The sequence below is a fragment of the Amblyomma maculatum genome, chromosome 4, assembly GCF_055883805.1.
Source record: "Amblyomma maculatum isolate TAMU_Amacu chromosome 4, ASM5588380v1, whole genome shotgun sequence".
Lineage (NCBI taxonomy): Eukaryota > Metazoa > Arthropoda > Arachnida > Ixodida > Ixodidae > Amblyomma > Amblyomma maculatum.
The window spans coordinates 56,469,847-56,488,373 of NC_139347.1; the positions used below are offsets into that span (position 1 = coordinate 56,469,847).

At 40.8% G+C, this 18,527-nt stretch overlaps 2 protein-coding genes across 2 annotated transcripts in view; both read left to right on the forward strand.

Annotated features, from left to right (window-relative positions):
- Nucleotides 1-527: 527 nt before the first annotated feature.
- LOC146191111 (zinc finger protein 711-like) lies at nucleotides 528-12,170 on the forward strand. Its single transcript, XM_084601590.1, has 2 exons — nucleotides 528-6,601; nucleotides 6,995-12,170. Exon 2 carries the CDS (start codon nucleotides 7,014-7,016, stop codon nucleotides 7,350-7,352), a length of 339 nt encoding a protein of 112 aa, XP_084457716.1. The 5' UTR covers nucleotides 528-6,601; nucleotides 6,995-7,013; the 3' UTR covers nucleotides 7,353-12,170.
- A 2,906-nt stretch (nucleotides 12,171-15,076) lies between these two features.
- The window catches only part of LOC146191112 (sialin-like), a 43,912-nt gene continuing 40,461 nt past the window's right edge, over nucleotides 15,077-18,527 (forward strand). Inside the window, exon 1 of the mRNA XM_084601591.1 lies at nucleotides 15,077-15,560. Within this exon, the coding sequence (XP_084457717.1) occupies nucleotides 15,488-15,560 (73 nt within the window). The 5' untranslated portion in view covers nucleotides 15,077-15,487. The remainder of the gene's footprint in view (nucleotides 15,561-18,527) is intronic.

The window sequence follows — 18,527 nt, forward strand, 5'->3', positions numbered from 1 at the left end:
CACTGCAGCAGTTTGGTTGTTGTTTGGAGAAGTAGTGTGTTGCTCCCATCTCAATACCTCACCTCAAGACACACACGAGCACTTGATATTATTTGGGTATAAGTAAATTGGTTTATGAGCTCAACACTGGAATTAGATTTGCACCTGAACTTCACTCTGAATATAACGTGAAATCAATATCCCCGAAAGTATGAAAAAAAGTATAGACCCTGCATATTTTAACTACTACATTGTGAAGATTTTGTTGATGTAAATAAAATACGAATCTGCTCGTAACCATGGGAAGTGCCACATATTAGGTTTTGTCCAATCAAGTTTACTTTTTTGAAATCCTGTATGAGGTAACTCATTGGTGACTCACAGAACGAGTTTATTAATATAGGGCTAGTATGTTTCTTTTAATACTGGATTGCATAAAGGGGTGAAATCAGTGGTGAAAATCATGCCAAAATAGAAGCCTGGGCGAGTTGGTATGTATACATTCTAAAACAGCGCAAAAGAACAGGGACGAGAGAACGCAACACACAGCGCTCATGTTGTACGTTGCGTTCTCTCGTCCCTGTTCTTTTGCGCTGTTTTAGAATGAAAATCATCATTTGAGGAAACACAGAGTTAGTAAGGGACATCGTGCAGTGGCATCAAACTACATTTTGAGGGTACCGAGACTTGAGAAGTTGTGATAGCACCCTTTCTTGTACACTTCTCTTACCAAGCTTTTACTGAACATCTTCAGTACATGGCTCGTGGCAGAATGAATGTCGGCATCATCTTCTCTGTAAAAATGCAAAAACGCTTCACTCCCAGATTAGTTTGACCAGAAGTTACGTGCCCACAAAGCCTTTTAGCTTCAAGCTGTGTCCTGGCGATGGGTGAAATTTTATACCTACCTAGAACCCAAGCAACACTGTGAGCAGTGGTGGTCCAGTGTAGCTCATTATACAGTATGTCATCACATATTATTGCCATATGCAGTTAGTGCCTTACTGTCACCTAAAATGTACTTATAAGGATTTTTGGGATGATGTCATTAAGGGTATCATGAACCTCGTTAGGGCATATGAATTACATGGGGCAATACTGTAGGAAGGACTCTTTGACTGTTTTAAATACACCTTCATGCATAGAAAAGCAGTGAGCACTTTCTAGGGTCTAGCAGCTTCATACTCTGCAATAAAAAATGACACTGTGCAAAATTACCTTTAGCACTCGTTGATCATTTGTCGTTATGCTGTTGTTATTTATTTTCCAATCAGTTTGCTTTACAGTGTAATGTGCTCTCCTCTCTTAGGTTGTGCACAGAACCAATTAACTAGACGTTTCGTTTTTACCGACATCTCGATAGCTGCCCTGACAGTCAACATGCACAAAAGGTAGATTGCACAGTAACAAATTGAGGACCAAGCTTGCAAGGGTCGATGCCTGCAGCATGACACAAGGAAAGACTGCAGGTAAAACATAAGCGCAGTGCCATGTTTTATTTGCTGTCTTTTGTTCTGTTACGCTGTAAGGTTTAGTGTGAACATTTACCAGCTATCCCAGGTTAGTGCCTTAACTCTATAGCCTGTTTTTGAGGTGCAGGACAGATAACAATGGTAAAACTCGTCGAACATGGACAGTCTGCAGCATTCATTTCACTCTGAGCATCTGTGGAAGCCTGCCTCAATAATGCTTCTTGTTTTACATTGTTTGGTGACAGTTTGTTTCTCTGCTTGTGTTCCTAGGCATGCAGGATTTTACTTCTCCACGTGTATGGAAGTATGGTTCTCAGCCCAGTGGTGCAATGGCAGGACCGAAGCGGTACCAGTGCCGGTTCTGCAGCTACAGCAGCGAGTATTCAACAAATCGACTGCATCACGAGCGCCGTCACACCGGCGACAAGCCGTTCCGATGCTCTAAGTGTTCCAAAGCATTCAGTCGCAAAGACCACCTCAAACGTCACAGAGAGGGCCATTGCCTATCTTGTCGTGATTGACAACCATTTCAAGAAGTGTATGGTGCATACATACTGTGAATGATTTATTACCTCTGCACAGAGTCCAGGATTGATTTGTAAAACATACATTTCATTCTCTCAGCATGGTGTGCACTTGTTATAGCCGCTGTTCTCCAACCTGTGCCTCAAAACTTGAGTCACAATTTCTTAGCGCTGTAAAGTCTCTTGAAGCCCACTTTCATTGAGCAGGCCTCAGGTCAACACTGTAACCGTTTTTTTTTTCTTTTGTATTTGCTACCTGGAAAAATAGCAGCTTGATGCATGCCAGCCGCCACCACGCCATAATTAAATCTCTATAGAGGTCCACCTATGTTCATATGGCGCAAGTGATGATGGGGAAACTCTGCGCAAGTTATACTCTTCTTTTTAGGTATGCTGCTTTCAGCAGTAGCAGCAATAGTGTCCCCTAAGGAGCGCAACTGTCGTGGTCTTCTCTTTACGCTGCAGCTTGTGCAGTGTGTGTAGATTGTGCAGAATGAAGACATTCCATACATTATTCTTACTCTCATTGATGGGATGGCTAACTATACTTTAGGATTGGAAGTGTCTGTTGAAAGAATCCAAATTTCCGAGAGGAGTGCATGTAGAGGGGATCAGTTTTTGACACTTTGCATAGGTAACACAGCTTACTTTGAGTCATGAATTTAGAATTGCATTTTCCATTAATTATAGCATCTATATGTCTCATTTTAAAGTTGTTACTTTATTCTAATGTACTGTGCAGAGAGGTGCTCACAAAACTGTTTCGAATTCCACAGAAAATGCTTTTGCACTCACTTATCTTTTACCTTTTCCACTTTTGCTGAACAAGTGACTTGTAAAAGTCTGTGTGGTTTTTATATTTGAGCCACCAACCTTGCAAAATTGTCGTAAGGTGATTGTTTACTATTTCATTACTTTGCGATCGCAATGTCTTGCCAATGTTGTAGTTGCCGTTGTTATTACCTAGCTCGCAAATTTCAGGCGTCACCATGAAAGTTGTTACTGTTTATAAGGGTTCAGCGAAACATTTGCTTGTGCGACACCCTCTTTCCGATGGTGCCTCAACTGAGTATGGAAGCATTTGATGCATTATGCAGGCCGCAGGCTAGGGTCTTGGCTACATGTCATGCATTTAAATGTCATGTCTCTTCTGCCACTTCAACTGGAGTCGTTCAGTGAATTCCTCGTGTATTCTGGGAGAGAAGTATAAGCGCTGTCACAAAAAAACCTTTGCCATGTATCAGCTCGCTTGAGTAGCGTGCAAATGAGCGAAACCCAACCTTGAGTGAATTTGGTGCTGAACCTTATTGTTCAGCTTCTTGCTCTACAGTAATGCAAAAATAAGAAATGTAGTAGAAAAGCACTCAGCAAATTACATGTTGCAAAGGAAAGAAAACTGAAAAATGACTAGTAGCCCAGTATTTGAATCGGTATGAAAGAATCTTCGAACCCTGCCTGACCTATGACTAAAAATTCAGCCCATCTTTGCTGTCGAGTGGGACCTATCTATTGACCTCTGATGGTTCATTAAGTTTCAGTCATAATCTCGAGCTTTTAAATGTTTAGGATCATAACATTTACTGCAGTGTAAACAAGCTGTACTGAGGTTTTTGTATAAGAAAAGAAGTAGGCAGTGCCATTGTCACCTGTCTTGAAAACGGGCAAGCTTCAAGTTGTAAGAAACCGAGTATACGTGATATACACTTTAGTCTCGGATAGTCTCGGAAATGGTGCAGGGTTAAATCATTTGCAGTTCTACGTATTAACAAAATTTGTTTCATCATGTTTTAACCTTTAGCATCAAGGAAGATCACAAATGTTGAGTACTTTTGGGGATATCTGCCTACTAAGATATTATTTTATGAAGCATAGTCAAATATATAATGTTATCAAGAGTGTTCACAGTTTGTGAGGTGGCTATGTAATTGAGAAACGCTGATTTTGAACGATTGTTTCACACCAAATATCTTGCAGATGCTTTTGGAACAGCCTTGAGTGTAGCCTTGTTTGTAATATGTTGTGATTGTACGATTGAGGCATTACTTGGTGTGTTAATGTACATTATACTGCCTCTTCAAGCAGTCTATTGTCTTCAAGGAAGATCTGTTTCTTATAAAGCTGATTGAAGGAGAACAAATATTTTTTTTTGTTTTCATACTGCTCTCACTGCTTTGATGCCTTTTATGTAGTTAAATGGAATAGTGTACATAATCCTGGCCAGATTTGTTCAAGCAAACAAGCAAATTGATAGGCACAATTATATGCATGTGAAGATTAGTTAGATGCATAATTTCAGATGTTTGCCATGTGCTCAAAGGCATCTGACAAACTTTTAAATGATAGCTTTGCACATCAAATGCATCACTTGCAATTCAGTTTTCACGCATCTTTCATGCTGAATAAATACAAAATTTAAGCATCTTTTGTCACTTTCTAATGCTGCTGTCAAGAGTGTGTACTATAGACCATACCTCCAAACACAAGAACAATGGGGCTGTCACTGTGGAGAACTAAATCAATACAAATTCATCACAAAGGGCAAATGATCAAAAGAAAACAGATATAGATATGAACCGTATGAATGGTTCACTGTCACGAAGGAAGAATGTGCAGGTGTCGTATTTGGAGCAGTGTACTCTAGGATGGTCGTCACTGTGATATTTAGCATGGTTTTTTGCTAAATCTATGCAGTTTGTAATTGACATATCCTTCATGTCATAGTCATAGTAAGGAGAACGTGTTCCGGATAGTGCTGTTATAAACTGTACAAATAGTCAAGAGGGGGCTTTATTATCTTGACACATTCCTGAACTGAAAATCTTGTCTTTTATAATGTTATTTCCATAACAGCCATACTGAAGAGGTGCTGCACCTAATTAGTTTAAGTCAGATGTGGTGTGAGCCATGCCTCTTTGTCGTAGTTTGAGGGTGTTGCTTCAAATGCTTCCGTTACTTTTCTGTAGAAAAAAAAAAGTGCTACTATTGATAGTGTCGTAGGGCAGTGCCTTTTTAGTGTGCAGTCAATCGTGTACATAAGGTGCCAATGCTCCATTTTAATTTACTTATCCAAAAATAAATCTTTCACAATTGATTGATAGCCAATAGTGGTGTTTTTGCACATCAACCATTTGTTCTGTGATGACATGGCTAATGTGGAACACACCACAGAAAGGTGCAAATATTGTACAGGAAAGAGGTACAGTGATGAGGGCCATCTTTTATCAGTAAACTGTCCACAAATTGCTGCTACCTCCACCTCTTTATATTTTTTTTTACTTTTTCCTCTCTAGTTGCTTCAAGAAAACTTGCATAAGGAAAAAAAAAAAAGAAAGCCTGACCTTATAGCCACACAGAATTAAAAAAAAAGAACAATAAATCAGATTTTAAAAAGATTGATTCTCTAGCCTTGAAACATTTAGCAAGCTGAACGAAAACAAAAGATTGTCAGAACACCTCTTCACTATTTTACACGTGGTCTACTGTATGTGCACTCAGTGCCGTGTATTGTTGCTACTAACTGCAGTCGATAAACATTGAGCATGTGTGATGCTGTACAGCAGTGTTGAATTTCTATATTTTCTTATATTTAGTAGAGCAAATTGAAGCTTAGTGTTTCTGGCTTGCCTTATAATTGCTGCAGATGAATTGCAGCTCTTTCTTTTTTGTTGTTTTTGCTTGTCATTCTGATGCAGACGTGTCCAGTGGAATTGAATGTGCACGCTTGTTCTGGTCAGGCTTTTATAATCATTCCAAATTTTGCTGAACGTGCCTTGCATGGAATTGCTGGAAAGCGCATTCATTTAGTGTGATTCCTAGAAAGCTGGTGAAACTTTTTATATACCTTGTTTGTTTCTGTACCAGCCTTATTTCTTACTGCCTCATAGTTTGAGGCCTTGAAAGTGCTGTAAAGTTTTCAAGGTGTTTAGGAAGTGTATCTAGAAGGAAATTTGATTGAATTGTCTCGATTACAATATGGGCTACCTTGGTGCCCTGAATGCAGTAACTGCAGCCTACATTGTGCAGTGCCATTTTTTTTAGCTGCATGTGACGAGCAGGTGTGTCCACAGGGAGCCGACACTGGCTCGGCAATTTATGAAATACCACGTGTTTTCATAAAATGAGTTGAGCACCTCAGTTTGTGTGGTTGAGCTGAGACTGCCAGGCAAAACAAAGGAGTTTTATTTGCCACATAAAATTTAACCAAAATCACGATGACAAGCTCAACGCTAGTCTTGGCAGTCTTGGTAAGAAGGAAACTTTTGTCCCATGTTACGGCTTTATTTCATCAGCTTCACTCTGCCTTTAAAGTGCACTTCATTAATGTGGTGTAAGTTGTTGCTGCATGTGGAAACGATTTATGTTGCGGTAAAGAAAAGAAAGGGTGCTGTTGTGCTTTCTTCCTAGTTTCTGTTGGGAGAGGGGTTGAGCAAAACACAGTGTTGTAATATTATATTTTCTGTTGCATTTATTAAAAAAACAAACAAAAAACACAGTGCCCGTCCAGCTTCCAAAGGACCTGACCTTACGGCAGTTGCAGCCATCATGTGGGGGCCATCACAGAAGTGGCGGCGGTGGAAAGCTGCGAAAGTTCCCTTGCGAGTACTGCCCTTACACAAGTGACTATAGGTGAGTCTTGGAAGTATGCTACTTCAGGAATTTCGTTTTAACCTTGTATCCCAGTTTGCTTGATTGAGGGCCAAATGAGCAAATTGCATGGTCACGGTAGAGAAGCTGAAATAGATTTGAGGCCAACTTTATGGATGCGGAATATAACAATGTCCATGTGCTGTGCATGTTTAAAGAACCCCATATAGTAAAAAATGATGCAGCACCCTCGACACCATACCGTTCCATACATTACACTTTGATTTCTTATTTGTTCTACAAAACTGCTATTTGCTGATGTATAAATTGATGGGAATGACTTTGTTGGGGGCTGTGGTCAGTGGAAGGCCATTACAAACATGGCACCACTAATGTGTTTTTGTTTCATTTGTCTGCCTCAATGCCACAATGCAGGGCAAAGCTGAACCGGCACATGCGGCTTCACACGGGCGAACGGCCGTACCAGTGCGAGGTGTGCGGGCGGGCATTCACGCGCAAGGACCACCTGCAGAAGCACCTGCCCACCCACGATAGTCGCTTGCTCAAGAACATCCTTGGCAGTGAGCGCCACCACCACCATCACCACCACATGGGGAGCAACAGCACCGGCAGCACCAGCACTAGCTCTGCCGCCACCAGCTTCCTGGGCAGCCTGCTCAGCACCACCTCCCAGCACCCTTACCGGTGCAAGTTGTGCGGCCGGGGCTTCATCCAGAAGCACCACTACGAACGGCACGCCAAGACCCACGATGACCACTTCGTTGAGTACTAGTGCCACCCCTTCGGACTTCTGTTCAGACAGGGTAAAGGTCATGGTTAAAAACCTGCCCGACTGTAGCCATATGGCTACAGAAGAAAGCTTTGTGCACATTTTTTTCTGTATTTTGCCAATTTGAACTTTTGTCTTGAGGGAGCACCGCAAATATTTGCCAGCACACAGCAGTTTTATCAGTTGAGCTAACTAGTTTTGCATAAAAATGTTGGGATGTGGCCAAATTTATCAACAACTCAAACATTATTTCAGTGTGCAGCTTTCGATTTGTAGCCATCTGGCTTGCATATTTGTGGAAGTCGGTTTTCGAACTCCACTGAACTTACTGCTTTAGCCTCATGTTTTTTGGTTGTGTTATGGTTGTTCGATACAGTGCTTTCTATATGTCTGGTGTAGTACTGCCCATTTCAGGTCTAGTACGGGCCTAAACGGCTTCTATTGAAGGTGATGACTTCGAAGGTGGCTAAGACAATGTGGCACTGAAGTGAGTTTCATGGTATAAGCTGGTATAAGCTTCATGGTATAAGTGAGTAGGCAGGAGCGATGTACAAAAGCATTTACCTGGCAGATTTATTAGCATGCTTATTATTGTAAGCAGCACATTTTATATACACTGTAACTATTACCTAATCTAAATTGTTCATTTCATTCCTTTTAGTGAATGCCAGATTGTATTCATCTTAATTGTGCTGGAATGAGAGGCTATGTTGAGCAATAGGTTATCGGTAACCGCTTAACTTAAAAATTCAGACTGCCAGGTCTCATTTGTAGAAATGCTTCTGTTCTCATTTCTAAGTTGTCCGATGTAACCTTTAGGAGCCTGGTCTGATCCACTTTCTTTATCGCCACTGTGAAAGAGCCAGTTTTGTAGCTTTGTGATCAGCAATGTGACACCTGTTAACCAACAAGTGACGTGTGCTGTGTATGTGTCCCATATACAGAAAGGACCTTGCAAACTGGTGCTCTCCCGAGTGCCCGCCTGCTTGTAGATTTCATGGTGTGCTCTTCTGAGGCTGTATTCTGCAGCGTATATGTGCTGGGATAATGTAGTAAGGGATTCGTGCGTGAAACAGAACTGGGTGTGGTAAAAGAACTTACGATTGAGCATGCTTGCTGTTAATGCCAGTTTGATGCCTTTGATGTCATTGAGGCATACTGACACATCACTTAACCACTGCCTCAAACTACATTTGTTTCCATATTGTCATCATCAGGGAAAATTAAGGCCCTATCCCTATATATAAGTAGTTTATTCAGTAAGACCTAAGACTCGAGTGCATAAGGCTTATTGCATTCAATGAATCTGCCAACAGCATGGCGATACAGACGAGTAGTTTTTATTTTAACAGAAAACCATGCTAAGCATCTTGTTACACAAAAGGTGGAAGCATGAACAATCATCTTCTGGAATGGAACTTCTGGTCTTTCTGTTCACGTGATTCAAGCTAACATCACAGGTGTAGCTCAATTGGAATTGCATTTTTTGGCCAAACAAAGGCATTCTATGGCCAAACTAGTACTAAATTGCCAAGCCCAATTTCTACATCCATACACTGGGGCATCCTTTTTTTTTTCATGTTGAGTTTTAATTTGTGTTCATTGGGAAATAACAGCAGATTTATCAGTGTACAGTTCTGTGTCATCACACTTAATCGCTGTTGTATAGTGCTACTAGTCAAGTTCAAGAAAAGCTACATTCAGAGCACAGTGCACCCTTGCCCTTTTGTTACTGTACAGTTCCACTGTTGAGCACATTGCATAGGGGTGTCTGATGAGTTATCGCAGCATGCTGCAGGCTAGTTAGTGGCTTGTGGGACTAGACAAGAGCAGGTTAACTCTGGAAAACTAATTATTAACACTGCTACCACCAAGTTAAGCTGCAAAGCCTGACCATATAGTGTCATAGCATGAGTCTTTCCAATGTTTTTTTTTTTTTTAATTTATTTATTTTGAATGACCTTATTAACAGTTGTAATCACTGCATACTTCTCGCAGTTGTCCTCTTCCTCATTCACACTTCTGCAGTAGCCTGGTGCCATATACAAATACACAGCATTGCACATGTTGGGAAGGAGAAGCTTTTGAGAAAACTTCTTAGTTTCTTGGATAAGTACTTCATTAGGCCTGGCAAAATATTCCAGGTCAATTTTATGGTTGGTTCTCAGTGCTGTCACGATATTTAAAGAAGAATTATGGTCATGAAAGTGATATTGGGAACAGTTTCCTATGGAGAAGGAAAAAAAAAAGTCAAGTTAAGTGTGCTGACAATCTGTTGACAGTAATGGGCACTTGTATTTCCAGTGGTCAAAGCTTTAACTAGTACAAAGACTTTAGGACACTGACACAATTCCCACTTTTTACAGTGGGTTCGTATTTTAGGAATCACATTAACTGTGAGGAGTGAGATATTTTGGATGAGCCAGAAGCAATCATTAATAGTTGGAGACAGTATTTGGCCACCTGTCCTCCGGGGGGGGGGGCTGGTCCGTGATTCATGTTTTCATATTGCTTTCGCTTTACAACTCTTGATTGGCCAATCAATGCTTTATTGCTGTTTCAAGTATATCGATCTCAGCTGAGGTTGTGCAGTCTTTCACAGGTGTGACAATCTTCTTTAATGTTAGTAATTGCTAACAATCCAAGAATTCATAGCAACTTAGTAGCTTGGAATTTTTTCCGCTGAAATTTTAACTGACATAAATACTGAGTAAATTTGATGGGACATATCTAGTCCTGATTTGCTAGTGATTCTTTATATTAGGCTGTGTCACTTTTATCGTGGTCATATTCCTTTTGTGTGGTTTTTCTCGGTGAAGGCGTTTTTCATTATCAAAATGTGTCGAGGCATTTCGCATTTTCAGCAAATCATGAAATTTTTTTTGTGTAAAGATTTTTCTGTTTTTACTTACGCCTCAAGAGAGGGACAGAGTGACGTGATCTCGGTGTGTCTTGCAGAGTACTAATTTCATGCTGTACTCAGGTCTCGCACAATCACCATAAATGTTATTTCACTGTGTGCCGCCCCATGTACACTTCATCCGAGACAAATGTGGTGCTGCAGTCTATTTGTGGTGTAGACATCTTACAAAAGTACTGAAGCTTCCTTGCACGCCTCTGTTTCTTGGACTAGGATTAAACTGCGACAGGTTGGTTTAGTATGATCTGTTGTGCCATATTTATTTTATTTATTGTTGCTTTGTTGCCTTTGTATACAAAAAAGTTTCAAGAAGAAAGGTATACAGCCCTCGCCTCCTTTATCCAGGCCTCCAAGTGTCATTTAATACTGTCTGCCTTATTGTTTCTTAAAGCATTTGGACTGCAGCAGTTCTTGTTTTGGTTTGGTGAGAGAGATTTACTGCTGATTATGAAACTATTCTGAAGTCATCTGTATGCAGAATGTATTTGTTGTTGATTCAAAATGTGCATTTTCATCATTTTAAGTTTGCTGAGTATTGTCAAGACAGAAAGGCATTCTGCCTTTTCTAAGAGTTTATGATGGGCCTGGAAAATATTTGGAATATCTCACCACGTTTGTCTTATAGTGATACAGCTTGTATCTTTCTTTAACAGCCGTCAGTAGGACAATCTACTTCATCAAGTTAGCTCCGAGCCCATAGTCTCTGCTCAACTAAGACATGGAGCCTCCCTTGCGCACTGGTGCTAATATTTACATCACTTTTCTTCATTTCTTTCCTGCTGCATTGCATGGAATCAGCCTACCATGATCCGTGGCCAGTCTTGTTTCATTGGTGTAAACTGTCGTTATATTCCAGTTTGAGCTTTTGAAATCCCTTTTCATGATGTAACTAGATCCTGCTTGAGTATGTGTGTGGCACACTTATGAATCCTCTCTCCCTTTAAAATTTTACGAAGGTAGCATTACTTTTTAGGTTAGATAAATTCTGTCTCCTTGTGTTACAAGGCTTATTACTTGTCAGTGCATTTTTTTTTTCTTCTGTTACTCACGACAGGCTTCCCCTTTTTGAGTATCTAAAAACGGCCCCCAATGGGTACCATGTATCACACACATTTTGTATAATATGGAATTGTGAATATTTGTCAACTTCCTTTTAATAGGGAAATCACCTTCTGTATCAGTAACTAAAGCGCACTGACATTCATTATGGTCACTGATGGTGCACACATCTGCTTCACTTAATGAGGACGTGCAATCTAGCTTATTTTTGGAATCCAACAGAAAGTGTAAATATCTTTGGTTGGCTCGAGTTTTGTTTTCATGGGACTGGATTATTGAATAGGATGGCTGAAGATAGGAAGTCAAATTTATTTATTGCTGCTGCATTCTGCACCAAATTATTTTTTGTTGCAGTTAAGCTAGACTGCAGTTTGGGAAAGCCAAATCTGTCCTTGAAGCTTCAAGGACATTTTTATTTTAAACCTAGGCATGTTCATATACATGCAGTGTGTTAAAGAACATGTGACTGTCTCTTGCCTTCTATGATGCGGCGCGACACAAGAGTTTCTGATGGAGCCAGCATGTTTAGCCGTGATGTGCGGTGTTGTTTTTGTTTGTTCGTGAAGCACTCTTGTCAACATGTACCAAAGCCCGGTTGGATATATCTACACAGTGTAAAGGCTATTTATTCAAGAGATTTGTGCAAAATATGACGTAAATTATGTAGCGTATTTCTTGCAAGATAAGATGCAGCCACGCTGTGCTAGGGTGTGAGTTACTGGGCAGAGTTAGTAGGCTTTCTGAGAGAGGAAAAAAATTGTTGAGCAGTGCTCATGCACACTTGCACAATTGTAAGTTTTTTTGTGTGATTGCCTGCTGAAAAAAAAAAAAAAGAAAAAGAATAGTTTTAAAGCTATTGATGTGTATGAACTCTGTATTAACTGTGAATGAACTGTGTATGAACTGCATTGTTGCAAAGGCTGAACATGCACAATCTGTTAGGATTACTGTGCCACTGTTCCGTTGGTAACAGCGGTAGGTATAATTAACGTAAGAGTTCAAGAAGCTGATTGTCAGTCAAATATAAGCATGGCTTTTACCTTAAATCATGGCCATGCTGACAGATACAACTAAAAGCAGGCATGGTGCTCGCATAAGTCTCTTATTGATTGGTCTGCGTGGTTTAAAATGTGCTGCCCGTTTGAGGTCTGTCCACTTGCGCCAAGCTGATGCAGATTCATGAATGAAAGTTTGCTCAAGGTGTATTTCCTGCCTTACGTGCTATTCTTCTTGTGTCATATTAGAGGATATATGGTGTGTCCCACGGTGTTATGGTATTTTGACCTTGCTGTATTTACCTGTGTGTGCTTGTCTTAGACTGGCTTTTGCATGAAGTGCATTGTGTGCCCAGAAACTGCAGCAGAGTTTATTCTTTTTGGCTTGACTAGTGCATTGCATGTGTTACTGTCGTCATCTTGTGCACCTTTTGTCTTTAGCAGGTAATCCAACAAATACGCACAGCATCAAAACAGTGTCAACTTCACACATGCATGGCAACTCTCTCGTTTAAATGTACTGTGTAAAGAAAGGGCTTATGTTTTCAAGAACCCATATATTGAGGTATAAAAGAAGTATAGGGTACCAGATTACTTTTTCTCAAATTTAGCATTTAGTAGCTGCCGAGAAATACGAGATAAAAAATTAGTCAGGGGTTAGCATCAATATATATTTGCCTGCTGTCTTGTACTTATCTTTTTTCTTTATTTTGTAATGATGTGGATTGTGTGTATTTGCTACTGAGCCAACAGTATCTTTTGTTAGTGTAACTTGTGCAGAAATCGTCTGCAGACGTACAAATATGCTAGTCAGTTTCCTTTCTTCACAGACTTAGTTATTATTGCTGCTTTTTTCTTCATGTCATGTAGGATAACATGATAATGTGCAATCCATGCATGCATGCCGTGTTGATGCCATGCAACTTGATTTCATTGCCAAAGGTTTGTTTGACGTGTTTATACAAGCTTTTGTGGTTTGCCTGGTTTTGCTCCTTAATTTTACATTTAAGATATATAGTCCTATACCACACGCACATGTGCAAATAGGCTCTGAGCCATGGAGGAGAAATGTGCTTTCTTAAAACTTGTTCACAGAAATTTATTTTGATCCTGCCTTTATATTTTGAGCAGAAAAGTGTGACAATGCGTGTGGCAATCTCACATATGATATTGTGTGTTGTTTTTGTTGATCTTATTCAAGTTATGATGCTGCTTTGCGAGGCACACTAGAGACACGAGAGATCCGAGGCTGGAGGGCCACTTGCATGTACACTTCCAGTTAGTACTTACTGCATTTTGTGCAGCATTCTGGTCAAAGAATCAATCGCAAAGGGTTGAGTGTTAATGTTGATCTGTGTCAGTTCTATATGTGACATTCTTTTCAGTGTATTTGCACCATTTGGGAGTGTGTCATATAGTGTGCTTCGAATGAGGTTGTAAGCTTTATTAGATTCATATATTTTGTTCTCTGTGAACTGAAGTTGAGAAATCAAAACATTCTCAAGGTAACATCTTCCACTGCTTCTTTCACTTGTATTTATATAAAGCCTTGTCAGTTTTTATTGAGCTGATATCTAATTGTAGAACAGAGCCTTGGTATCAGCTACTGAGTGAAATTCATTATGCTCAAAACAAAGGTAGAATTAAGGCATATAGCCTGTGTCAACTCTTCATGAAATCTTTTTCTTTAAGAGCCACTCTGAGTGTTGTGTGTTAATATATATATATATATATATATATATATATATATAAGTGTGGAATTGATAATGCTATTTTTCTTTTGTATTTATTGCAATAAACAATCAGTCATGCACGTACCTCGTATTGTTGCAGTTTGCTTACTCATTAGATGGAATGCAACCAACTTTTTTTGAAAACGTTCCACAAAAATTGACACAGGCAACCCAGATGTAAACAAGACAGACAGTATGTCTTGCCTGTCCTGTCTACATATGTTATTCGTGTCATTTTTGCGCTGTGTTATCAAAAAACTGTTACTAATTCGAACCAAGCTTATATTACGGCCGGCCTTTTACCTTGTTTGCAGCAAAGCACGAAAAAGCAATTGTGTCAAGAAGTCAAGGCTCTTGCATTCTTGGAGCATCACCTAAATCCTACAGGTCATGCTATACCAGCGTTTGAAATCATAGGTAAGCTCTGGAGTTGCACTCGGCAACAGGGAAGCATATGTTTTGCCTTGCAACATTGATACACCAACATAATTGGCACGGAATTTTTACATATATGTGAACCGCGAGCATAAAAACAGCTATAGTGAATTTGTGAGCTTCTACTCAAATTTGATGGGTTCAAGTAACATGTGAAAATAGTTGTGTACCGCATTTGTTGATTCAGTTACTGGCTGCACTGTTAACAGTAAACCGGCAAAGCTTGCTGATAGAAAAGAATAATAAAACTATGTTCAGTCTCAAGCTTTATTGTAATGGTCAGTGAGAACCTCATGGACGTCAGAATTAACACCAGCGCGCCGCGCTCAAATTCTCAATGAGGCAGGATGGAGTGATGATATTTGTGTATGATCGTTATTTCCTACGATATCATTTTTCCTCCTCCTCCTCCTCAAGGCCGGCATTTCGAGACGTAAGTTTCACACCCGTGGTCAACTGCCGCTCAACTCCATTTAGCAGTCGCGCTAGTTCTCTCAAAAGCCCTGTGTGCCGATCCGAAACCGAAAGTAGCCGTTGCACAACTCGGCTTGCTTTATGCTTATGACGGGCTGCCGGTTGCCCTTGATAAAACTGATAAATGGCGAAGAGATCTGCACCGACAAGACGGACAGGAGTCACGCAAGAGCAACATGTGCGCTATTGTCTTTGAATCACGCGCTTCGTAAGCCTTGGACGCTGCAGCGAAACAAGCGCTGTGTTGCGCACCCCCGTGACGTGATGATGCTTCTCCTGCTGCCGGCGTTGTGAACGTTTCGACCGCCTCCCATTCACTAGTTGATCGCGCATGGAGGAGGCAGCGAGTACGGTATTTCAGGCGCCTCTTCCGAGCATATGGCTGCGCGCTAAAGCAAAGATCTGAGGTCTTCGCGCGCCCGTTTTTTGTTCCGTGGAGATCACTGCAGTCGGATTGAGAATCCGTCTCCGGAAAGGATCGTGGTTGAGTGGTTGAGATAAGTGGAGAACTGAGAATCAGTTATGTCGCTGCTCACCAAAGATGAGGACACTACAAGTGAATCACTACTTTCGAAGAAACGCCGAAACCTCAGAGGTAAGGTGGGAATGAAAAATGTGTATTCGTCGTTACGGTCAAGCATGCTACAGCTTTGGAAGGGCGGGCTTCGACACGATCAGCTGACGCGCGATGCAGTGAGCGCGAGCTCGTATGGTATCATGATCGCGCGCGCCAGTCCATATTGTTGCGATTTGCGGCTCGATTTTCGCAATCGAAAGCGTTGCTAGCAGGTTGTGTGCATGCATATGGTTGTTGCCGTGACCAGCGTTCAGTTTGTTTATTATTGATTGACTGTTTTTCACTTTATTGTCGCGAAATTAAGAGCCGGTCGAAGTACATGCTGGTCGAAGTACGTGCATGTTAATTTAAAATTAGTCTGAATGCGAACAGCTGTGGCCTTAATGAGCGACACACAATGGAAATGTGAAATGCTGCAGCTGCAGCCAGAACTGGCATTTTAATTGCTACGGTTATCGAACAACGCATTGAACAACCAATTCGCTAACAATCGTTATTACCTGTATCGCACCTTTGCTTTGAAAGTTATCGGTGCAAAATGACAATAAAAAAAAAAAGGAAGTATATAACTCGATCCATTCTTGAACTAATCTCTGCTTTAACGCTGTTGCACCAACCATATTGAAACCGAGTTGATCCACATTTGAGCAGGGTGCTGTAGGTACTCGGCAGCCAGTCAGCTTGTAGTAATATCTCCAGAGTGGGAAGATTATTTTTCAATAATCTAAAATGCGCAGCACCACACGCGCTTTACTGTAGGTGATGATTTTCATAAAATCAAATTGGTTGGCTCTTGCAGCATTACCAGCATGCAAGGAATAGCAACACATTGTCGCCTAAGAAAGTCTCTTTTGTGTGTGTGTAGGACGTATGAATAATGCATGCAAAATAACAGAAAGCATGAAAACGATGAGAAAAAATTCCAGAAGAGTCACCATATGTTGCTGGCTTATTCATAGTCATCATGATTCATCTATCTGTGACATATTGTACTTGGCTCTATCCTTCAGCTGCGAGTTTTTTGACCAGCAAAAACAGGCTTCTCGGCTGTAAAATATAGGAAAGCAATCATCACTCAATTAAAAGCTCATTAGACACCACATACAAGTACAGATGCCTGGCACGTCGGCAAAAAAACTTCTAAATGGGCTTGACAATAGCTCTGTATGGACTCAACAGTACCGGGTCGAGTCAGCGTCGAGTTAGCGAGGCCACCATTACTTGACCTGGTTGATGTCTACACGAACTCGCTTTCTAGCGAGTAAGTATCGCAGTGGTGCGTAGTGTCGAGATTCGAAGTTCTTGCGCAAATTTCCTACTCGTATTTGATTCCGTTGCCTTTTACTATCGAGAGCTTCGATTATTTTTTATCGTTGATGAGGGCTAAAAAGCATTCGCCTTCGCTGACGCTCCTTGCCGCTTCGGAGGCTTTTTGATCCCAAAGTTTGCCATAACTCGACAGCGTCTACAGACAAGCGGGTCAAGCGAATTAACCTACCCCCTGCAAGCGAGTTAACGTGACCCGCTCCACGCCTATTTTACTCGACCCGACTGCGTATACATAAACCCAGGAACTAGTTTTTTACTCGACAGGCTTACTCGGCCTGACTCTGTCGAGTCCATGTATACAGGGCTAATGGTGACAAAGGACTGTGCCGCTTCAGGTATCAAACATAAAAGAAAGATGAAATACATGAAGAAATTAGACTAGCAGCAACAAACTTAACAGCTTTTGGCATTGAACACTATCATTCTTTAAATTATAATTTAAAGCGGACAACTGGGCTAGTTGGTGATTTTTAGATTCAGGTAACTAGAGCTAAAGAAGGACAGAAGAGAGACGAACACCACGAACGCTAGACATCAACTTGGTTTTATTCCAGACAGACACATTCAATATATAGGCAAACTATGTACAAAATATCACACCCTAAAGCGCATGTGCAACAGCATATTCCAGTTCAATAATTGTAATTCTTTAAATGATAAAGATAAGGATGGCTTGCTGACGCACGACTGTCGTTCCATGTAAATGAGAAAGGCTTCCAATATTTCATGCTTTTTCTGGTCTGAACTTGGAGTGACCCGTGTCTGATTGTATATTGGAACACAATTATCCTCACAATGTTTACAATGTGCCGCCAAGTATCCCAAGCCTAATAATGCCTCGACAGCCAGCCTTGGCTCCATCAGCCGAGCTTTGATATACATCGGCCAGTTTTTCTCGCATGACAAGGGAATTCTGTAGACCACATTGGTCTTGCAAGCTGCATACAGCATTTGATATTTTATTGGGTAATGGCATTTTTTCTTTTTTGAGGCAACATTACCAGCCTTGTACAGTTTGCAGAGTTTTTCTGGTGCAGTAACAACTCGAACCTTGCCTTTCTGCGCCACCTTATTTAGGCGGTGTGTCATCTGGTGAATATAGGGCAGTGCCACGGATATAGCCTGCTCATGAGCTTGTAGCTCAGTTGTCGTTGCCTGTTTCCCAGGTTTTATCATTTTTAACAGGCATTCAGCAACGGATGTCATGAGCTCCCTAGGTGCCTGCAGGTGCAGACTTTTAATCACCTTTTGTGAGCAGCACTTGTCTAGGGTGGCATGAAGGCATGTCTTGGCGATACCTCTTTTTACTCATTTAAAAAAGGCCGAAATTAAAATTCAAAATTTATTTTCTTAGACTTTGGTTGGCACATATAGCAAATGCGTGTGTCACTCAGAAAAAGCCAAATGTCCAGGAACTGTAGGCTACCATCTTTGGCAAGCTCATGGGTGAAATTAAGAAAATGGGCACAGGACTTAAAAACTTGCAAGGTTCCCTTGACTAGAGCATTCTTTTCGTTATCCTGAGTAGTTTGTGCAACTACCAAAAAGTCGTCGACATAGCTAAATATCTTTAAAATATTATCACTGTAAAGGCACACTTCAGTGCATCTGTCCAAACTGGCTAAAAACAATTGACTTAGGGCGGGGGCAACACAT